General features: G+C 42.5%; 1 protein-coding gene and 1 long non-coding RNA gene across 6 annotated transcripts in view; one reads left to right on the top strand and one right to left on the bottom strand.

Annotated features, from left to right (window-relative positions):
- The window catches only part of LOC309535274, a 38,898-nt gene extending 38,133 nt beyond the window's left edge, over positions 1-765 (bottom strand). The window contains exon 1 of the long non-coding RNA XR_014221171.1: positions 702-765. This is a non-coding gene — a long non-coding RNA (uncharacterized lncRNA). The remainder of the gene's footprint in view (positions 1-701) is intronic.
- A 3,458-nt stretch (positions 766-4,223) lies between these two features.
- RBBP5 (RB binding protein 5, histone lysine methyltransferase complex subunit) lies at positions 4,224-23,427 on the top strand. 5 transcript variants are annotated; one of them, XM_082228156.1, is made up of 15 exons: positions 4,224-4,518; positions 6,922-6,947; positions 7,296-7,468; positions 8,582-8,722; positions 9,789-9,951; positions 11,019-11,128; positions 11,562-11,681; positions 13,128-13,281; positions 13,384-13,455; positions 13,896-14,013; positions 15,736-15,805; positions 16,700-16,929; positions 17,866-17,943; positions 21,509-21,585; positions 21,877-23,427. In XM_082228156.1, the coding sequence occupies exons 1-14, from the start codon at positions 4,500-4,502 to the stop codon at positions 21,535-21,537; spliced, it is 1,503 nt and encodes a 500-aa protein (XP_082084282.1). In that variant the 5' UTR covers positions 4,224-4,499; the 3' UTR covers positions 21,538-21,585; positions 21,877-23,427. The 5 variants fall into 5 exon arrangements, with proteins under 5 accessions (XP_082084282.1, XP_082084280.1, XP_082084283.1 ...); XM_082228154.1 differs by lacking the exon at positions 21,509-21,585 and having other exon boundaries at positions 17,866-18,060; positions 21,880-23,427; XM_082228157.1 differs by lacking the exon at positions 21,509-21,585 and having other exon boundaries at positions 4,225-4,518; positions 21,880-23,427.
- Positions 23,428-23,512: the final 85 nt, after the last annotated feature.

Below are 23,512 nucleotides of genomic sequence, written 5' to 3'. Positions count from 1 at the left end.
TGCGGTTGCTGGATTAGAATTTATCGAAGATTTGATTGCATTCTAGGCTTGAATAAGGACAGTTCCCCCTTCCATTACACATTATTTTATTCCTTACTGTAGGGATGTGGGTGGTGCTGTGGTCTAAACCACTGAGCATCTTGGGCTTGCCGATTGGAAGGTCGGCGGTTCAAATCTGCACCACTTGGTGAGCTCCTGTTGCTCTGTCTCTGCTCCTGCCAACCTAGCAGTTCAAAAGCACACCAGTGCAAGTAAATAGGTACTGCTGTGGCGGGAAGGTGAACACCATTTCTGTGCACTCTGGTTTCCGTCACGGTGTTCCGCTGCGCCAGAAGCGTTTGTCATGCTGGTCACATGACCCGGAAAACTGGACAAACACCAGCTCCCTCGGCCTGAAAGCAAGATGAGCACTGCACCCCATAGTTGCCTTTGGCTGGACATCCAGGAGTCCTATACCTTACCTATTCCTTACTGTCACTACTGTGAATGATCCTTAGGGCTAAACTTAGGGCTAAATTGTTCATGCTTAAACTGGATATTTTCCATCTGAAGAAAAAGCAGTCAGAGCACCATAATCTAAAAAGAGCTGATTTGAATGGTGGTCCTACACCAGTTTCCTCCTGGAAATCCCCACCCCAGCTGCTATTTGCTTCCAGGAAATTGCATCCTCAGAGAGAGATTTAATTAAAGCATTTATTTACCTGTTCATTTCAGTTGCAATTCCAGAGCAAGTTACAGTTCATCCATGTACCTGATACAATCACTGCAAAAGAAGGCAGATAAGTTTGCAGCCAGTCAATGCTAAAATAAACATTTTGGCACTAAACTGTAACAAGAAGCTTGGGTGAATAACCAGGTCTTCAGCTGACATCCAAATTAGTAGTTGGTTTTTTTAAAAAAGGTGCAAGCCATATTTTAGAGGGAAGGAAATTCCAAAGCTAAGGTGCCATCACAAGGAAGGCTTTCCCACACATTGCCACATAGCAGGGCTTAGCTAAATCAGTGGGTAGGAGAGATTTTCACAAGGAAACTTGCACAGAGCCCCCATCCACACTGGGAGCATGTTCTGGATTGGGGCCCTGTGATTGCTCCCTCTCCCCCCCCCCCCGAGAATGGCGATGAGTTTAAGTATGCTTTTTCAAAAGTACAAATACATAATGTGTAGTTTGGCCTTTAAATTGCTATAGGTTGTACTTTATGCATTTCATACCATTTGATCCCTGTTTTTCTTTACCCACCAACACCCACCCATATGTATGTACATAATATGCCAACTAACGTTACGATTTCATGGATTTGATAATATGTATGGGGAGGTGTAGCTCAGTGGGAGAGCACATGATTTGTATGAAAAAGGCCCCAGGTTCAATCTTTAGTATCTCCAGGTGGAGCTAGGAAAGACGCTCATTTGAAATCCTAGACAGCTGCTGCCAGTCAGGGTAGACAATACTGGGCTAGATGGACCAGTGACCAAGCTCCATAAAAGCATATTCCTATGTGCTAGTCTATGAAACCTTACACAACAGTTTGTCTTTAAGGTGCTCAAGAAACTTGTTTTTAACTAGAACCACCTAACCAGGACTACACCTATTTGGAAACGTAAAATCTGCCTGGGCTTTTTCATATTTGGAAATCTAAAAAGCCACATGAGTATAGACAAGCTTTTCAGCTGATCTCATGGAACATTGTCAACATTTCCCAGCATTTTCCTAGGGCAAGGTACATTAACTTGTCAACAAGTGAGTCAGCATTAGCACTGGAAAATGAAACTGGATTTGTGCCTGTCAGAAAAACAGAGGTGCTCTGTTATAGTTCTTCAAAGTCTTTAGTCCCAATCATATAACCAGCAAATGTTTTCTTGAAATCCCAATTGCTGATGAATTTAATGACAAAGCAAGAACCCCACACAAAACAGAAACAGCCTCTATCACAGCACCTGTTGCAATCTACAAAATTGAATTAGGCTGCCCTCTTGCATATATTTTTTTCCAGCATCAAGCTAGGATTACAGGTACTCAAGAAGCATTGCCTCCTGCAAATAAATATATTGCAGCAAACCTGTTTTCGCTGGCAAGATATCCCAGCTAATCTTGGCTCCTTGGCAAATAAACCTGTACAATATAGGAGTTTCCAAACACTCAGAGCAAAAAAGAGGGTAGTTATTTTCATTCAAAGTATGTTCGAAAAGTTGCTGAAGAGACTCTTCTTCCACTTCACAAATTTTGGCTGAGAATTTTGGTAGTGGCCCTGGACTTTGAGATAAGACTAAAATGGAGGACCAGGAAACTTCCAAAGAACACTAAAGAAATGCAGTCAGGGCCACACTCCCTTTTGGACAATGACAGGGGTCACTTACCAAGGGGTGGGTGTAGCCAAAGTGTGTGTGGCCAAACAAATACCACTCCATCCAGGCAAGCAAAAGGTTCAAGGACACATTCCTTGAACCTTTTGCAACACAAGATGGCAGTGCAGAGCAGAACCAGTGAGAAACGTGGCCTTGGCAGAGTCCTGAGCACTGGACAGAATGATGTGGAGGCTTACTTCTGATCCCTGGGCCTGAGGTCTGCTCACCTCCCACTTCCTCACCCCACTGTCAATAGAAGAGGCAGGATGCTTGTTGTTGAGAAGCAAGAAACAAGGCATTTTGCCTCTGGTTCTTCTCAAGTCACGTAGAATGGAGAAAGTGAACTGCAGCTTTCTTAGCATTTTCTTAACTTCTATAAGGCAGCTTAGCCCACACTTTGGGAAGAAACACAGAAAAAGTAGCACTCGTACAGTGGTACCTCGGGTTACAAACACCTTGGGTTACAAACACTTCAGGTTACAGACTCTGCTAACCCGGAAGTAGTACCCCGGGTTAAGAACTTTGTCCCAGGATGAGAATAGAAATCGTGCACTGGCGGCACAGCGGCAGGGGAAGGCCCCATTAGCTAAAGTGGTACCTCAGGTTAAGAACGGTTTCAGGTTAAGAAAAAGACCTCAAGAACGAATTAAGTTCGTAACCAGAGGTACCACTGTATTTGTTTTCTGTTTAATATATTACTGTAACTCAGAGGGATAAAAATGTATTGGAAGGTAAATATTCCCAGCCTTGCTGTGACTTTTGATTTTTGGGCGAAACAATCACCAAGACCAAAAAGAACCCGGAAAAAGAAGTATGCCAGTTTACAGAAAAAGATGTCTATGTTGCAACACTCTTATCATTTTACAAATGATAATGGAGACACTTACAGTCACTTTGTATACCACTTTCCATATAAACATAACTTTTTTTGAAGTGCACCATCCATAAAATTGAAATACTTCTGTATTTGTACCACTCATATCCCTCCCAAGAAGCACTGTTATCACCACCACCCACTTAAGGAAAGCTAAAGCTGATTTCTGCTTGCTGCATCATGGTGTGTTCATTTACTCTGCAGCCACCTGTCTTGAACCTGCTTCTGAAACAATATAAGTTAGTAAATATTTAGTAAATGTCCCAACAGATTTAAGTGCTAGAAACAGAAGGGTTGTGTTTCTGGTGCTGAAACCTAAAAACGACAATTCCAGACTATGTAGTAAGGTTATGTGACAGTAAGGGAAGTGGTTTATCAGAAATAGGTACATGAAAATTTGGGATTTGCTTCGAAGGGAAGTCTAAAAACTACCCGCATGAAATCATGTCGAAACACGTTACAGCTGCTGCTTCTACTACCTTTAAAAATACAGCATTTAACAGCACTGATCGAGAAGCCATTTCCCAAGCATAGCTACCCTGCTTTGCTTTCAAATATCTCAGTTCTTTCTCTCCAGATATTTGCATAGCTGTCAACTTTTCCCTTTTTTAAGGGAAATTCCCTTATTCCGAATAGGATTCCTCGCAAGAAAAGGGAAAAATTGACAGCTATGGATATTTGTAATCTGGAGAGAAAAGGCGGCTCAGTAGATGCCTTTCCCCCCACAAGCCCTGCGGCTACAACACGCCTCTCGATTTCCCTTTCAGGCCAGGAAGGTGAACCGGGTGCTCTCCAGATCTTGTTGGATTACAACTCCCATCAGCCTCAGCCAGGATAACCTGGTTGCAGCCGGATTTCAACAACATCTGGAGGCACGCAGGTTCCCATACCTGCCCTAGAATAACATGCGTTACGCCAGCACCGTTTCCTCCTCCGCTGCCGCCCTCCTCCCGGAACTCTTCGCGCACGCTGCTTCGTTTCGAGCCGGTGTTCTTTATTCGACGGACTGGGATTCGTAGCTGCCCTAGCGACTGCCTGCTCCTGACGCTACTCAAACCGTTTGCCCCGAGACGCTGTTCGCCGCCGTCCCGAAGCGATGAAGGCGAGCGTCGAGGCCCGGAGTTCGGCGTGACTCGGAAGCCGGACCGGAGCCCTGCGAAACGAGTGGGCTGCGGTTGTGTCAGGCTGAGCCTTGAGCCGGGCCCCTTGGCTGGGTGTGCGCGAGGACCCCTGGGTCCTTGGTTCCGGAGCGGGATCGGACGGAGCGAGAAAGTGGCCAAGATGAATCTGGAGCTGCTGGGTGCGTGGCTTTTTAAATGGTCGTGTCGAGCCCTCCTTGGTGCTTCGCTGTGGTGGGGCCGGAGCGGGCGGCTGGGCTGCGCGAGGGGGCCGGGGCGCCTGGGAGGTGGAAGGCAGCGAAGTGCCGGGGCACCCGACCCGGACCAGGGGCCGGAGAAGCACTTGGGCTGGGGCGGCTCCTGGGAGAAGGTCCCCCTCCTCGCGCCGCTTGCACAAAACGCGGCTTCCTAATTCTTGGCAGGGCGAGAGTGAAACCCACTGACACCTCTTTTAAGTTCATCATTAAGCTAACAAGTCAGGGGATGCAGCCCTGGGGGCTGGTTTAATGGCATGTAAATTCGTGGTCGCCCACCTTCGCTGCTCTCCTCTCCCTCTTCCTCCTCCTCCTCGACTGGCAGAAACTGCTACCCTGAAGTCATGGCGGTGCTTGATTTCCCATGGCAGGTTTCTTTCCTCCTGCCTGCCCTGTTGCTAGGCCAAACAAGCTGACAGTCCCGTTGCCATGGCAGCCATGCCAGTTTTGACCACTCGGTTTCTAGTGTCTTGGGACCAAAGAAGTTTCTTCAGGCTGCAGTATTTGTTCACACAGCCATGAGTCAGCCCCGCTGAACGTAGTGGCCGTTACTTCTAAGCAAGCATGTGTAGGATCGCACCGTTTGTGCTGCCCAGCGTTTGGTTATGCATCAAGGGTACACCCTAGGGATCACACATTTTTAAAGTGCAAGATAAGCGTTGCTCGTTCAGTGTACTGAAACATTGTGATACCCCACATTCTCCCAGCAAGATCTGGTTCACTTTAACCCGTTTGCCATTCTGCTCAAAGGTTTCTCAGAATTTGATCAAAGCTTTTCCTAGGCATATTTACAGTCCAATCCTAACCAATCTCACTGATTTCTAAACCTCTTTTCAGTTGGTGTATTCTCAGTAGGGAAGGGGAATAATTTAGGTTCTTTAGCTTTTGATTTAAGACCTAGGAAGGATCAAACTGACGCCGTGCTACTGCCTGCTCCAAAGGAAAGAGGAAAGATCCACATGCAAAGTGCCCACATATGAAGGATGAATTTGCAAAATTATTGTATCTTAAGCAGAAACCATTGACATTTTGGAAAGGTATTTGCAGGGCAACTGCCTCTTGATATTTATGCAAGTGGTCCGTGATACATGCTACATGGGAAGACAAAACCAGAAAAAGCAGACTACTTGACAAAGTGGGGAATCATTGCATTAAGTGCTAGCTCAGGTCTGGGAAGCCTTTTGGGCTCATCTCTGCCTATTGGCCATGCTTATTGGGAATTATGGGATTTGTAGTTCAGCAACATGTGGTGGGACCAAAGGTTCCCCACACCTGTCCTAGCTGACCAGCTCCTGAATAGTAGAAAAACTGAAGAGTCAAAGGGGATGTGACATTAAATGCATTTTTAAAATGCAAATAGCATCAGCTGGTGGGGCGTGAGGGCAACCATGGAGAGGAATTTTAACCCTTTCCCCACCTTTTATTGTCCTGAGGATAATTCCGCCTCTAAAACCAGTATCTACATTGGGAAGAAATCCCCCATTTGCATCCCACGAATGGTAAGCCCACCCTCAGTTGATGTTATTTGCGTTTTAAGAATTCTACAAAGTGCAAAGATGCATTTTAACGTATGTAGTTTGACCCTCAGTCTTGGGGTGTTGTTTTTTTTTTTAAAAAAAATAATGTTATTAAATTTATTATCTTCCATTCATTTTCAACACATTTAGATGGCTCATAATTAATGCAATAAAATAACAGTAATTATAAAGCACCATAAAATATAGGTTGACACAAGTAGCCTAAAAACAATGTGAGCACCCCAGATTAAAAGCCCCTACAGGCATGGCTTTACATATTTTTCTTCTACCTTCCTAACTTCCCATATAAGTAGGATTAGAAGCAGAGCCCTTTCTTTCTGAAGATTATTACATCAAGGTAATACTGAGGTTATTCTTGCAGAGAGTTGTGATAATTTTGTAATGCTTGGCATTTGAATGTTTACATCAAATGTCATGCACTTACATTCTGCTCTATATTCTTATTTTATTGTTGCCTAAATAGCTGATTTGCACCCACCTTGCCAAGTTAAGAATATTTTAGTTATCTGTGCTTTGTTGCTAGAACTACCTCCACTCACCACTGATTCATAACCGTGGTGGGGAACCTGTGGCCCTCCTGATATTATTGGACTATATAACTGTTCTCATCCTAGATCATTTGGTGTGCTGGCTGGAGCTGATGAGAGTTAAGGGCCAATGCCTGGCATTTGGGATCAAATTTCTCATTATAAGCAGCATACTTTCATTTTTTAAAAAATTGAAGTATTGTATAACACAAAGAATGTGGTACTGTCTAACTTATTTCATGCTTTATACTTCTGTTTTATTTCAGAATCATTTGGACAGAACTATCCAGAGGTAAATGTCTCCCTCACTCAAAGTTGGCACATTCTATTCCAATGTTGTTTGGCTTGTGACTTGGTTTTATTATGTTTGAAGATGGGAAGCAGATGTTTGTTGAACTGCAATGTGGATATTTGGTGTATGCTAAAGTGCATCAGGAAAACATGTCTATCTGAAAACCAGCATCCCTTCAACTTCTGATTTTTAATCTCATGCATACTTTCCCTTCAGTGTCTAGGTGATCTCTCAAATAGCAGTGGCCTTACTTTGCCTGAGACATTTCAAAGGTGTGAAGCATACTGGCTATATAGCTTTGAAATGAAATTGGTTGACATTGATTTTTATACCTTTCATTGTTTTCAGGAAGCTGATGGCACACTGGACTGCATTAGTATGGCCCTTACTTGTACTTTTAACAGGTGGGGCACACTTCTAGCAGTAGGTTGTAATGATGGTCGGATTGTCATTTGGGACTTCTTGACAAGAGGCATAGCAAAAATCATAAGTGCTCATATCCACCCCGTCTGTTCTTTATGGTAAGAAATTTATTTCAATATGAGTTAAATATGATTTATCAATAGCATACTCTCAGCTTAAGTAAAAACCACAGTGTGCATGTCATGTGTTCAGTATATCATTTTCACAAGTTGAAAGTTACAAAGCTTGAACTCTGCATGAAGTTTACACTCCAAGGGCTAAAAAGGAAAGTTGGTTTTTAAACTCATCTCTTTGATAGTGAAAGCTGCTGCAGGGGAAAAATCAATGAAAGATCCAGCTACACAGAAGATTCATGCCCCCCTCCCCACATGCATTCAGTATCTTTGGATCACAGCTATAGACTTGAGAATCCGATTGCCTCTTAGATTCTTGCAAGGGGCTTATGCTCGCCCGGTGGATCTTTTGATCTTTTCTTTGAATTGATGAGCTTCATTCTGTATCATAGACTACTTTTGAAACGCCCTTCAGTTTCAAAATCAGTTTACTTGCAACATGGGATGCTGCTATCAAAGAAAAACAGGTCTAAATCCCTTTGAGTTCATGAAATTATCCTTTCTTTTGATCCTGGCTGCTTTGCATCCACCTGCTGGGAAAATGCGGAGTATAAGCTTAAAATAAATAAATAATAACTTCCCTTTCTCAGCACGGATAATTTGAACTTCTAGAAATATTTTGCTTGTTACTTTTTATTGGATACTTCAGGACCTCATTGTTGGATTTTTTAATAACATACAGTAGAAAAAACAAACCCCAGTGTTTTGCTGTATCAAGTGTTTCTGGGTTTTGTAGGCTTTTTAGTGCAAAAGCCATAAAGTATTTTTTATTACAAATGCTTTGTTTCAAGATATTTTACAATCTCCATTCTGCTCTGCTATAAATGCATTGGTATCTGAGTAAATTTAGCTTTAGTTGCAGTATAGAGCACTATTCACTTCAGCGTGGTTAAAATAATAGTCCCCAAAACAAATAATCTAACTGATTAGTTCTGTATACTGGCACCCCAGTTTAAATACATTTACTTGGATGTTCCTTTGATAGAACACTCTTTCGATTTGAAAGCATATTATGAGCCAGTAGCTCTGACCATTTTAAGTAATATTTGTGGGGATAGCAACAAAACAAAGGTTGCAGTCTTGAACTTTCTCTTCCAGTTGGAGTCGAGATGGCCACAAATTGGTGAGTGCGTCAACTGATAATATGGTATCTCAGTGGGATGTTCTGACTGGTGATTGTGACCAGAGGTTTCGTTTCCCTTCTCCGATCCTGAAAGTCCAGTACCATCCCCGCGATCAGTAAGTAATACTAACAAAGACCTTTCCCTAGAGCAGTCTTGGAAAACCGAATGGTTTCTTGCCTACCGTATTCTAATCAAGATTATATGTCGTCATTTGCCTTATTCAACACAGTTCTTTACTGTGGGCCATATTCAACAAAATATGGGAGCCCGTGCAACAAGTCCCACTAGCGCAACAGGGGTCCTACCTCCTACAACACAGCCCTCAAATCAGTTCAGGGGGGAGCAGTTGGGAGAACCCCCATAACAGCGTGCAGGGGGAGGAGACGAGGGGTCCTTAGGTCTGGCAATCGGAAATGCTTGTGCTGATCATCATCCCAGCGTGGTGCTGAATTCCTCCACTATGAGAGATTATCTGAAGCTTTGTTCTTGGAAGTCATCAATATGCTGGTGATAGTTCAATAGCAGTCTTCAGAAGTGGCCCCTCCATGCAAATAGCCAATACATGAAGAGGGGTACTGGGATCCTGCCGTGCAGTCTGAGACGATTGACTGCTCACTTCCCACTCCCACTCCCACCTCCTGACACCTGGCATTGAGGGGGTCTTTGCACAGATAGTTGTACATGCAGAGACTCTTAATCCTAGTGGGTGGCCATCTTTATGGCCCAATTCAATATGCTACTACTTGTTTTAAAGCATGACTGCCATGTGATTGAAGAATAGTAGCCAAGTAAAGTAGCCAATTAAATCTGCATTAATTTGCATTTGTGGAAAACCACCATAATTCTAAAGAAAAAGATGCAGACACCTCATGCAAGAAAGGGCTCTGCCAAGCTTCTGCTTTCTATCTGCAGTGTCTTGTCTGCATCCCTAAGCCTTTTGCCTGGAGGGCTTTCCCTGCCTTGATCCCATCCCCTTCATTTCTGTGTTCTCTCTTTTTTCTTGTCCTCGCTGATCTCTAGCTCTGCAGCCTCTGCTTTCAGGCATACACAAAGTTCCTGCATCCTTAGAAACCTCCTTTTAGCCCACCCCTTTTTCCCCTGTTCCAAAAGAGACACCAGGTAAGAAAATAGAAAATTTGAGAATTTCTTTTTTTGTTTCTTGTTGGTTTCTATTTGTTTAGAAACAGGGTGTTGGTATGTCCAATGAAGTCTGCGCCTGTCATGCTAACATTGTCTGATTCAAAACATGTTGTCCTACCAGTGGATGATGATTCTGATCTGAATGTGGTGGCTTCTTTTGACCGGCGAGGGGAATATATCTACACGGGGAATGCTAAAGGGAAGGTGAGAACTCACTGAACTAATATTTGGTGGTTAGCGGGTTCAGTTATCTGATTTGTATGACTCGCCTTAGAAGTGTTGTAAATAGAAGAAATGTGCTTCACTTTATCGCTGTCTTGGTTCTCTCTCTCTCTCTCTCTCTCTCTCTCCCTCCCTCCCCCCCTCCCTCCCTCCCTCTCAGCTCAAAATCTTCCAGGAATATCATGATTCTAAGCAAAATTTATTTTGGCTTTGATGAAGCAGCTGGGTACACATTATCTAAAACAGACTATGCAGAAAAAAAATCTTATTCAGAAATGAAAGGTTGCTAACGTGAGGGTTACAGACAACTGCACCGTAGGGCCTTGACTATAGTTTGTGTATGCCACATTCAACCCATTGATGGATGTGAGAAGATTACACACACACACACACACACACACCTTGGCACCCTTTTGTACATCACCATTGCTTGATCTACATTATTGACATTCTTCCCTACCAGTTCTAGTTGTGTATGCAGTTGGTGGCTTCTTTACATTTCTAATGAAAGCTTATATTTTTTAATGAAGAATTCAGCTTAGGTGCTCTGACATACCTGCTGTGAACTGAATCAGATACTAACTCTGTGTAACTTCATAACATTCCCTATTTAAATAAACAGCCCAAATGCTTTGAAATTCCCCACCCCGCACCCGTCTGTGTCCAAGAAACCTTCAGAATTTAACAATGTCGTCACGGGACTTTTTCTTTTGGACAGATCCCATTTTAGAGAATGCATTGCATGCAGTTGCCGCACAGAGATTGTCTACTCTGATTCCATACCTGCTCCATTGGATTTCACTGTCTTAAATTGATGGTGTTGCTGGTGTTGAACTTGCCACTAACCTCTCCTTTTTATTGATGAGAGAGGAAGACATGGTTCCTTGCTTAGTTGTCTCATAAATCACTGACAGGACTGACTTTTAATAGCACACTTTGATGTCTGTGCAGACTTTTATTGCCTTTCCTTATGAACTCTAAACAAGAAGTGTATGTGGTGAAAAGGTCACAGTAAAAGTTACCTGATTTATTTTTACTTACGTTGTTAGATCTTGGTCTTAAAGACAGACACTCAGGACCTTGTTGCTTCCTTCAGAGTAACTACAGGAACCAGCAATACTACAGCTATTAAATCTATAGAGTTTGCTCGAAAAGGAAGGTGAGTTGAAGACTTTGACTCTGTTCACAGTTTCATACATGGAGAGCTGCTGTTCAAATAACATTGTCCTTGGGAAGGCCTAAAGGAGGTATTTGGTTGTACCTTTGGTCTTAGTTTGTACTTGATTAACTTGCCTGTGCTTGTAGGGGTAAGAGTTTCATTACTTTTTAGTCTGACTGGTGATTTAGTTTTAATTATTTTATAGTGATATTGCTATATTGGATGCTTTTAATTAACTCTTATTGTATATCACCTAGAGGCTTGGGTGGAAGTGTAACAAATAAATTCAACAAAGTATTAATAATAATACTAGGATCCTCGTCTATGGGTTTATCCTATTTCTTATATAACCTCCTGGAGCACAGTGGCTCAGCAGTGTATTTGGAATGAATGGTATCATTACAGCATTTTCTATCTCTTTCCCCTCCCTCAGTTGCTTTCTAATAAATACTGCTGATCGCATAATCAGAGTCTATGACGGTCGGGAAATCTTGACTTGTGGTAGAGATGGAGAACCAGAGCCAATGCAAAAGCTGCAGGACTTGGTGAACAGGTAGGAATTATCTGTCTTGAGTCATACTGCTTTTCAGTATTCAAAGGCCCCACTGCTAGTTTGTCCTCTGGTATAACTTCATTTCTCGAAGCTTGAAAAACAAGCATTCTACCCCCTAAAGACCTTGAGTGTTGTTGTTCCAAAGGAACTAGATCCAGATTGCCTGCTTCCTGGCTCCCAGAGCCCTTTCCTCTGCAGTAAAGCAGGATACCCTTTCTACATTGTGCAGTGCTGTCCAAAATTACCTTTACCTTTTGAATATGGGGAGGGGGAATGAGTCTTCTGTAATCCAAAAAGTAGGCTGTGTTTTTTTTAACTTAAATTCAAAATACGATCTCTAACATAGCATCATGTAGTGTACAGAGAAGCCTGAGATTCATAGACAGGGCAGTGTTTGGATTAATTGCTGCCTTTACTACATTTATAAAACATCTTTCTGCCAGTGCACTCAAGGCAGTTAAAAGGTTTAAATCTTCATTATTGATATTATTTCTTCTAGTTGTTAAACACTTCATAAACAAGTTTTCTAGACAAGTTCGTTTAAAACATAACAATTATATTGTAAAACCTGCAATCAATCTTAAAATTCCAACCCAGGATGAAACCCAAATGCAAAAAGCCAACACAATAAAAGGCAACACAGATCACAGGAGCTTAAAACAGCCATCGGTTAGCAGATCTAAAACCACTAAGACGCACTACAGTTAAAGCCTTCAAATGCCCTCCAGAACAGAAAACTCATAGTCTGGGAAGAGGAAACTAAGTCGTCTGAGGGTGGGGGCAACAGGGTAGGCATGTGGCATTTCGGGTAGGCATGTGGCACTTTGTTTTGCTATCTCACCTTTGCTCTCACGTTTGCTATCTCACCTTTCCCTCTGATGCTGCTAGGTTGTTTGGCTGCTAATGAAGATAGAACTGGTTTTTGCTAGGCTGGTGGGGGCGGGGGCTCATCTCAGTGCTCCCTTTGAAGCAGCCAGATGGAATGATGGGAGTTGTTGACAGTTCCTTGCTTAGTTGCCAGTGAGGTCCTTCTCACAGTTTTTAAGTCACTCCTCTGCACCAGCTACTGTCCTATTATTATATTTTTCTATAAGTTCACATCAGTTCTGGTTGCTTACAAAAGCGACCGAACACAGCATCAAAGTCTGCAACAACGCAAAAGCAAGGCAAGTGAAGCAACTGCAACCTGCATATAGTTTTTCAAGCTTTGTTATTTCCTTTTAGATTTGTTTGCGTGAGACTTAAGATCAAAGAAATTATTCTGGGGGAACATATCCTGACTTGACCGATTTGTATAACTTGCATTGCAGAATTTACTATTTGCAGTTTCAGAGAAGCCCACTTCCAGCTATGCATAATCATGTTTTGACAATTGCAATTCTTTTGAACCCTTGCTTCTCCCTAGTGTACACTTGAACAAGGTTCTGTTAATTGCTATTTCTGCAGGACGCCTTGGAAGAAATGCTGTTTCTCTGGCGATGGGGAGTACATTGTTGCAGGGTCAGCACGTCAGCATGCTTTGTACATCTGGGAGAAGAGCATTGGGAACTTAGTGAAAATCCTCCACGGCACAAGGGGAGAGCTGTTGCTAGATGTGGCAGTAAGTACTGCATTGTCTCCTTCTAACAGGATTCACGGCATTGGGCCAGACTGTATTTTAAAAAATGTACTACTTTTATTCCCTCTTTCTGGTATAATCTAGTGGCATCCTGTCCGACCTATCATTGCTTCTATTTCCAGTGGTGTAGTATCCATATGGGCTCAAAATCAAGTGGTAAGTAGTACTGATGCATTTTCTTCCATTTCTACACTTTAATTTCCCTGGATGACCCTTATTTCATTGGTCATTCTGGTTTTAATTTTTGCCATTATTTGCATAAGCTTTTACACTGCAGGACCAACATCTTTCTAAAAATACCAGAGAGAATCAAATAATTTCAAAAAAAACTGTTTGTAGCCAGAGGGTTGCAAGAATGATTTTCACTGAGGAGAGAAGAAAAATGGGAAGAGATGAAAGAGATCCTGATTTCATGTTACGTAAAACAAGTAACTAGCCCTCTTGTTTAGTAGGCCTTGTGACTCTGTATCTCAAAGAAGGACTGGTCCTATGATGGCGCACATGGTTTGTGGCACTTTGGTGCATAGCTCGGGTGTGATTATATAGCTCCTGTACCAGGGCACGAGCATAAAATGTTCTTTGGATTTGTGGCTTAGGAAAACTGGAGTGCCTTTGCACCTGATTTTAAGGAACTGGATGAAAATGTAGAATATGAAGAGCGAGAGTCTGAGTTTGACATAGAAGATGAAGATAAGAGCGAGCCAGAGCAGACAGGTAAAGAATGCATTGACTGAAATTGCCCAGTGTAAAAGTATATGGACTGTGTATAGCTTTGCATCCTTATTGTGTAGCATCAGCCCAGATTACCCCCTTCCTCTGCCCCCAGCAAGCAGTCTTCGCCTCTTGGTGCACATCAGGGTACAAGATAATACTGAGGTACAAAAAACACCTCAGTATTATTCTCTGAAACGTCATCCCCTGTGTGTGAATGGCAAAGTAAAAAACGCAATAATTAGTGATGCCCTTTCTGGGTCTGATGATATACCATAATATAAGCCGCACTTTCCCCCCAAATTCCGACCATGAAAAGTTTAAATGTGGCTTATATTCGCAACCTTACGGTATGCAGCCAGGAGCAAGGGGCAAACAGTGCCAGGAGCGTGGCAAAGTGGCACCTGCCTCATGCATAATCCCACGTCCTCTAACCCAAAGCCGGAAAGGGAGAGAGCGATGAAGAGGAAAGGCCACTGGCAACGCAGTGTGGCTCCCTCCCTCCCGCCCAGTGTGCAGCCAGGAGCAGCGAGGAAGGGAGCGGCTTATATTCGGGTATTTTTTCTTTTTTTCTTCCCCCCTCCAATTTTAAAGGTGCGGCTTATATTCAGGTGTGGCTTATATTCAGGCCAATACGGTATTAGTATTTTTTTGTATCTTGTCCACCTCAGGAACATTTTGTATTCAAGGTGTGAGATCCAAATTTAACAGTTCTTCTGATTTAACACAGTCTGAACCTTTGAATCTATAGGCCACATATCAAGGCCCATTTCACAGCCCGTCTAGTATAAGCGTTAGCAAACTGTTTCTAGTTTTTGCCGCTACTACTCCTACTACTACTACTGTTTTGGGATCCCAGGTTAGTTATTCCAGTACCCAAACTACCCACTAGGTAACTTTCATTTAGTTTCATTTCCAGAGAATGCCTTTGCATCTAGGAAGGCTGAGCACCCTAGACTCCCTTTCCAGTGTTGCTTCCATTATTGATGCTTATGTTGTCTTCAGTCCTTACTTCCTATACTCATGGGATCTTGCAGTCCAAGGTTCTTGGCTTCTGTTCTTCCCTAGTTATCTGTTGCGTTTTTCAGCCAAGCAAGAATTCTTGTTCCGATTCTTTACTTCCAGACTTCTAGTAGCCATCTGTTTGATGTCTTCAGAGAGTTGTTATCCTACTGATCAAGGTTCTGTGGGCATTTAAAACTACCGCTGGTGCTTAATGGCTTGTTCACTGACAGCTGATTTAGCTGCAATCTGGTCTGACACAAATCGCAGTCCTGCAGAATTTAAGCAGGTTACTTCCTAGTATTTGGAAAAAGGGGACATCATTACTGAAGTCGGTGCAAAGGCTCACATTCCACTTAATTTTCACCTTTGCAAGATTTATGTTTTAACACTGTACCTAGGCAAACAAGCTTCAGTAATGAAATGTCATAGCTGTTGCTAGGGAAACAAGGTTGAATGTAAGGCAATAAAAGCACAGATTTGTGGTGGTGACAAACAAGGTAAGTATACAGCAGGATTTTTAAAAAAAAATATGGAGAAGAAAAGAGGCTCACTTCTCATTGCCATTTTTCCCCATTGCCAATTATTCTGTAAGAAGTTAGGTATCAGAGCAGCATTAGTTTAATTTCGTGACATAGGGCTTATTTAGGCATTAGATGAAGCTTGGCAATGAGACCTCTCTGTTGCTGCCAACTTGTGATTTAGAATTTCTTTGGTTATCAGGTGCTGATGCTGCAGAGGATGAGGAAGTGGACGTCACCAGTGTAGATCCCATTGCTGCTTTTTGTAGCAGGTGAATGTGGCAGCGGCGAGGGTGTTGAAAGACTGCACACAATAAATATTTGCTGATCGCTAAAAAGATACGTTCACTAGGACTGTCAACTAATTAAAGAAATCTTAGTTAGTTATGGGTTTTAATAGATGAACAGTGCAGTTCTGTGCAGGCTTACTCTGAAGAAAGTCACCCTGTGTTCAGTAAGATTCTCCCTGGCTAGGCCAGTTAGGATTCCAGAGTAAATATGCATATCTTTTCATATGAGCAAGGCAGAGCCTCCCTATGAACCTATTTAGGCTCCCCAGGCCTTCCCATTGGGCTGCTGTGTGGTTTGGCTCAAATCATGGCCACCTGACCATCACCTGATGTCACTCGACAGGTAAACTTGGTTCTTTCCTTACAGCTTCTAGTAGAGTTCGATGTTTCTTGAATTTGGCTCCTTTTTCTGTCACCCTGCAGCAACAGAAAAAGATGCCAAATTCAAAAAGGGCCCAATTGCATATGGAAAGGAAGAGTTGCTTAGAAATGCTCCCAGTTCTTCCTTTACAACTCAGCTTGAATTCAAACCAGGCTGCAAAGGAAGAACGGGGAGGACATTTCAGATTCTACCTTTGAAGTTGAATCACCTGACCTCCATATGATTTACAGGTGAGTCAAAATGACCTGTAGGAGAAGTTCTGGATCTAGTGTGACCAATGGCCAGGGATAATGGGGGTCATAGTTAGCAAAATCTGAAGGGCCATGGGTTAGCCATTCCTGCTGTAGAGTGTGTCTGAATGGCTAATTTTGGAGGTCATGTAGCTCTTGTTCTGGATAAGAACACAAGAACAAAATTGTGTTTGTGTGTATTTTTTCAATCCTGTAGCATGAGTTCTGTGTGTTTAATGGGAAAAAATAAAATTTCCTTGGCAGCGATGAAGAATTGGAAGACTCCAAAGCTTTGTTGTACTTGCCTATTGCTCCTGAAGTGGAAGACCCGGAGGAGAACCCTTATGGTCCTCCACCAGATGCAGTGCAGACCGCCTTACCTGATGAGGGAATAGGCTCTGAGAAGAAGAGGCAGTCTTTGTCTGATGGACCTCAGCCACCAAAGAAGAAACCTAAAACAACCAACATAGAACTGCAGGGAGTACCCAATGATGGTGAGGGAGAATTGTTATCATTACCACTGTCCAATATCTTCGTAACTTCAGATTATATTAGAACTTAGCAAAAATGGCTGTGAGTAGTAAATAAGTCCTTTCTCAGCTTGTGCCATTACAATTGACAGGGCATTTGAACTGCTAGATAAGCTAGGGTTGCCATATTTCAAAAAGTGAAGCGGACACAAAAGTTGTTGAGTTTTTTTAGAGTTTTGCCCTAAGTTGTTGAGCTTTGCAAAATCTTAAAAAAGAATGAAGTTGTTGAACTATTTTTAAGAGAATTCAGCAAAATCTAGACTTCCAACATGGGTTTGCCATGCGTCCAGATCTTCCTGGACATTTCCACAATTTCCACCTGGACACTGCTTCCAACAGCCACTATATCCAGGAAAATCCAGGCGTATGGCAACCCTAACTTAAGCAAGTAAGATCCCTATGTTTCTTGTCCTTTTATATCTCATTATCTTACTCACTCGGGGCTAACAGTACTGAATCTTTCCTCACGTGCTTAGAATTTTTGTCTGGCTGCACTCCTCAGTGGAGAGGCATTCCTCCTATCTGTGACCACTGAATGGAAATTATGGTCAATTAGCTCAAGTACTTGTTTAGTAACCTGTGGTGTTATACATTCCCTCTAAAGCACCTGGACCAGGTGCTGTCTTGACCTGAGTAGACCAGTTTATTCTTCGGTTCTGTACAACAAACTGCTGGCAAACTCAACTTAATTCTAACTTCCAGCTCATCCTACTGTCCTAAAATGATTCAGAACCGCTGCTCTCCCTTTCTTATATCTAAAAAAAGAGAGAAATGCCATAAGTCCCCTTTCCTGTGTTATGGCACAAGCCTTCAGAGATCTGCAAAGCACACAGGGCGAGTAAATGCACTGTAAACTGAAAAGATTAACTTCCTGTTCCAAACCTGCCTCTTCCTTCGCAGAAGTCCATCCACTTCTGGGTGTGAAAGGAGATGGTAAATCCAAGAAGAAGCAAGCAGGCAGGCCTAAAGGATCAAAAGGTAAAGAGAAAGATTCTCCATTTAAACCGAAACTCTACAAAGGGGACAGAGGTTCTTTACCTCTGGAAGGAGCAGCGAAGGGTAAAGTGCAGGCGGAGCTGGGACAGCCTTTGCCAGGTAAGGACCCAGCGTGAGCGTCTGCTTGCTTGGTGACCTTGCTTCGTACAGACATGGCATAGCCTTAGCACTTTAGCTCCCCAAACGGCATTTGCTTGCTAAGTGTTTTAGCTGCTCTGCTTTCAAGGACAGACAAAATTTTGCTTCTTGGAACAGGACAGTTGCCCTCTTTGCCGCAAATAACAATAACAAATAACCTACAACTTGTAGGCACGGCAAGTAAATAATGTGAAGGCTGAGAAAAATAAGATGTGTCATACAGAAATGGCATCAAGCCATTAACTTGTGGGTTCTCCCCCTAGGAGTGCGCATCATTGGTGCCACACAACCCAAATTTGCTAGTCGTGAAGGCTGTTTTGGAGTCCAAAGCAGAGATAAAAAATGATGGGGAGCATGCAGAGCTAAAATATTGTTGTGTGACACCCTTGTGAAATATCTGATGCTGCAAAAAAAGAAAAGATTAAAGGGGAAAAGGGAGTAGCTATCCCACAGTAGCATTTCTGGTGACTGTGGTTGAGTTCCATTGCCTATGAAAATTTAGTGATGTGTCCATATTACGGATCCGTGCTCTGGACAGTTGCTTGCTAGTTGGAAGGTTGTTACCAAGATTTTTTAAACTTGCTCTATGTATTTTATCTAAGCAAGTTCAATAACACTGGCAGTAAGTTGAATGCGAGAGTTCTACATACCATTACTTCAGTGCTATGCAGGTGATCAGTGCCCATATTTTACTCCTCTAATTGTGTGTAAATTTGGGAAAGCTGCTTTCTGCCCAGTTTGACAAAGTTCAAGGAGGCAGGGGAAAGTGGGTTTTGCAAGGAACAGAAAGTGACTTTTGATCATATTTTATATAAAAATTGTTACACGTAATAGGGATTCAGATGTGATAATGTACGTGCAAAATTTTGTATGTCCTTGAAGTTCAGCAGCTATTGCTGTGATTTTTTTTTATAATCTCCAGAACAGCTATTTTTTAACCCTTTCTTTCCCTCACTGCTGGTCCTGTGTTACCCAGCTTGCTCATTGTCCTTCCTGCTCTGCTCCTGTTAAGTTGCTTTTGTAGTATTAATAAATGCATTGAGTTATTGCTTACAAGTGATGCAATGAACGAAATGTGGAGCTTTCCAAAGCAGAAATCTGTTTGCTTTGTTGTTTTCCTGCTAACTTATGTTTGTTCTGTAGCTTCTCAACAAAACTGTTTTCGTAAGTACTCAGTGGTACAACTTCTTGTAAGACATCCCCTCCCCGCCAGAAGGTACCCTTGAAGTTTTTCAGAAATGAGATTGAGATCAAATGGCACCATGCTACACATTTTCTGAAATCTTAAACTGTAGTAGGTATATGCAGGAGAGCCACCATGTTAAAAAGTATGGGTGGTATCTGACTGAATCATACTCGAAACAGGCCCATCAAAATGAATGGGCAAGTTAACATTTGCCAGCTTAAGTCCATAGATTTCCATGAGTCTGCTCTGAAGAAGTCAGATACCATCCATTAACTGTTCATGTTTTTGACAATGCAAACATATTACTTGGACAGAGCAGAGGTAGCTGCTTAACACCCCCCCCCCCCAAATTTCCGAATTTGTTTAGAAGTTTGCAACTATGAAGTCTTTGTGCTTTATTTGGGAGTGTTACAGAGCCATGTAAGCTGGTGCAGGAATAGATGCCTGCCTATGAGAGGAGGCAAGAAACCAAGTTAACGGGATGCCTGTGCCAGAAGAACAGTATTTCATCTTTCCTCCTGGTGTGGGCTTACAGTCAAATTGGTGCTTTGGGCTATCCTCTCTCAGACTCAGATGCAACTCCTGTATTCAGAGATGTTGATGCACTCAAGGCATGAACTGTAGAGCAGGTGCTCTGCTTTTCACAGTCAAGCTCTGGCCTGTTTTTGGTTGTTAATTAAAAATGCTTAGGAAAATGCTTGTCTTGTTTTCAACAACTTTCTGGGGGAAAATAGGAAGCTACCTTAGAGTGCATCAAACCCTTACTCCTAGCTCAGCATTGTACTTGCAGACTGGCAGTGGCTGTCCAGGATATTAAGCAGAAGTCCTTTGCTGCCCAACCATGGATTAAACCCGTGGCTTTTTGCAAGGAAAGCATGTGATCTACCACTGAGTGGTGGTTTTTCTCCTATGCAACATGCTTTTCCTTAAGTGTAATATTCTGAAGCAGGGGTAGCAAACTGGCAGCCGACAGGCTTCTGAAATATCTCTCTCTGACTTCTAAGCAGCTGTACCAGATTTGAAGGAAGGTATGTTTTTCTTTTTAAAAAAGGTTGAAGAAAATACTATTTTAAAAACTGTAAGGGAGAAAGAGATCCCTTATTTTAATACCACACGATCCAAATGTAGTCCTTACTGCTAGGTGGCTGCTTTATTATAGAGTCATGGCATCCTTAAATGGGGTTGAGTTTTGTGGCAAAAATATGCTTCCTCCTTTGGACCATTGCTGGGAGAGTGGCTGTCAAGAGGTCCTTTGTTTCATTTGCTGGTGTTCAGTCAAGACCGTCAGTCATAAAAATATTGATACTGAGTGCCTCATCCACTGACACCCCCCTTATTATTAAGTAAAATGTGCCAGAAAAAGTTCCTTATGGAACTTTCCTGCTTTAGGATTTAAAAGGGTTTATTTAAGTTCATTCTGTTGGTTTGTGTGGGAAGCCTTGCAGTCCAAGCCACTAGGCATTAGTGTTTGAGGTTCCATTTTGAATTCCAGGCTCCATCTTGGAGGAGACACAAGCTGCCTCCTCGTGGCTCATCCCAAACCTAATGATTTTAATCACTCAGAAGTGCCATCTACTCCCAGGAGGGATTGAGCTGTTAGGCAGCTCCCTGACTTACTGCTCTATTCCTATTGAGGTTCAAAGTCTTAGGCTCAAGTGCCATGCAACATATTTATATACAGTGGTGCCCCGGAAGACGAATGCCTCGCAAGACGAAAAACTTGCTAGACGAAAGGGTTTTTCGGTTTTGCGTTGCTTCGCTAGACGAATTTCCCTATGGGCTTGCTTCGCAAGATGAAAATGTCTTGTGCTTTTTTTTAAAAGCCGCTTGAAGAGGCGCAGTTGCGACGGACCGTGCTTCGCAAGACGAAAAACATCGCAAGACGGAAAGACTCGCAGAACGAATTCTTTTCGTCTTGCGAGGCACCACTGTACAACTGTCTTGATTCAGGAAAAGATATAACTGTAAACATGGCTTTAGTCTCGGTATGTACTTGTAAATAGCCATATCAAGACTCCATTGTTCAAAAGCACATTTCAACTTGTGCTTTTTAGTCTCTGGAAAATTTGAGCTCAGAAAAGGACCGAACACTGTGCTGCTTCCTTGCCTTGCACAGAGCACGGATAATAAATTGATACCGAGCTGTAATCATCGCACACTTCCTGCCTCAACTGCCTGCCTGCTCTCCACATCCTCAATAATCCCTTCCCTTTTCCCATGCAGAGTTCACAGACAGCAAGTGTGCTTACTAGCTACAACACAAGTCTGTACAACTTCCTTATTCCCTATACTTAAACCAGGTAAGCTTGCAGAAATCCCAGTGGCAGGGAATTACTGAGTTTCTCAAGGATCTTATCCAGTTCTGACATCCCCTTTTTAAAAAACATTTTAAAAGACTTCTAATCAGAAGCAGAGAAATGAAGCATCATAACATGTTGGACAAAAGCTTCCCCTTTAACCTCTCTGCGTCAGTTGGGAGTGGTCTTGTACAATCCAGCTTCTGGTGTTGCAGGTATCTGTGAGAGTCCTTTTAAAAATGTTGTTTTTTAATATTCAAAAATATTTGATTTTTGGTTTGGTGTTTCTTTTAGCAGGTGGTGGTATTTCAGAGCTATTATGAAGACTTCCCAACCTTCCTCACCTTTCCTTATTCAGTCAGATAATGGACTGACTTTAAGCTACTATGGTCAGGACAAGTGACCTGGCTACCTATGGATACAGGGGACATTAAAAAAAGAAGAAAATGCAAATTATGGAAGAGGAAAATGCTTTCCCCAATCCTCTCTTCCTGCTAACAGTGAACAAACTGTTGACTCTCAGGAAAGAAGATTTGTAGAGAACCTGATGGAAAGGAACTGCTTTTTGCTGGTTAGTCTGCATTTGCTCCCCAAAGTACAATGAAGTCTGTCACAGGACGAGAAGACCTGCTTGCCTCCAAGTTTAAGGTCTTTTAGTTTCTGTTGCATCATTCAATTCTCAAGAGGATGATTGTCGTGTCTCCATGAAGACCCATCATGCTGCTGTGGATCCCAGCACATTCCTATTGCAGTGTTGCTAGTTTAAGCAAACTACTCTTTGCACCATTATTTTCTCTGCATTATTCACACTGGTTTGCATTGACTTGGTAGACATGCTTTTTAGGTACCCTTTATACAGCAAGACAACTTACCTTACAGGTTGCCTACTTTTGCCGGTTTGGAACAGACATTTGGAATCCAAATGACTCCAAAGAGGTTTATAACTGATTGGATACTGATTGCAAGAACCAGGGAGGGCAGAGTGGATGTATATCTAGAGAGAAAGAAGAGGGTTGGGATGATGTTGGGCCAAAGCATGAGTGGCTTACGTCTCGGCATGTTTCCATGCTGGACTTCTACAGCTCAAGAGACGCTCGTTTTCCCTCCACTCGAGGATGTGCCAGGCAAATGAGCATCTCCCTGGGAATGTTTAGGTGAATCTGCACACAAGACATGGGAATATACTGTTTAAGTCATTTATGTTTCTGCTTTGTGTGCTATCCAAAGCCACCCAGAGATTTCCGTTTTTGGCTTGGCCTGTATTAGAAAAGATTGCATCCTGCATTTTCATTTCTTGCCATTGCAGTTGTTTGTCCAAAGTCTTATCAGTCTCCTAAATCAGGAGATTTATCCCCCCCCCCCCGCCTACCCAATCTCCAGAATATACATGAGCATCTTGCAGGAGGTTCAATTGGCCCATGGGATGCATTGGGAAATGCAGAGATAAAACTTGCAAACTAACTTCAAAATATTGATTTGAAGTCCCATATATTGTATTGTATGATATAATTTATGCCATCCCCAACCACCAGGTGTTCTGTGCAGCCTTCCGCTGTGTAGTCCTACTACTTTCTACCTGCCAGTCCATCCAAAGATGGGAAGGCTGCTTGGGTAGCAATCACTGCTCTGCCATAATATGGTGTCCTGGATTCCAACCAGCTTCTGCAGGTTTCTCTACTTCAGTGTCCATCGCTTAGTTTTCTTTCAGGCTTGCTTTAATTATTTTGATATTCCTGTAGCTTGTACAAAACCTGCCAGATAGTGTGATTGGTTGCTAGTTATTCATAAAGTACTGCTGTGATGGTAGCATTTGTGTTTGTAAATAAAGAAGTATGTTTTATTAAACCATGTGAATCATGTTTTTCCCTTCTCTCTCCACCCCACCCATTTTTTGTGTGTGGAGAGCAGGTCTTTTAGGAACTTCCATGAC

The sequence above is a fragment of the Podarcis vaucheri genome (genome assembly GCF_965113315.1).
Source record: "Podarcis vaucheri genome assembly, chromosome: 6".
NCBI lineage: Eukaryota > Metazoa > Chordata > Lepidosauria > Squamata > Lacertidae > Podarcis > Podarcis vaucheri.
The sequence above is the reverse complement of the archived record's forward strand: the minus strand, read 5'-3'. Positions and strand labels throughout refer to the sequence as shown.

What these genes read in the sequence shown, in the direction of transcription:
- RBBP5 (XM_082228153.1), top strand. An exon ending in GCAGGGAGTACCCAATGATG is followed by an intron (nt 16,930 to 17,865) that starts GTGAGGGAGAAT and finishes CTTCCTTCGCAG; the next exon opens with AAGTCCATCCACTTCTGGGT. An exon ending in GCTGGGACAGCCTTTGCCAG is followed by an intron (nt 18,061 to 21,876) that starts GTAAGGACCCAG and finishes TGTTTCTTTTAG; the next exon opens with CAGGTGGTGGTATTTCAGAG.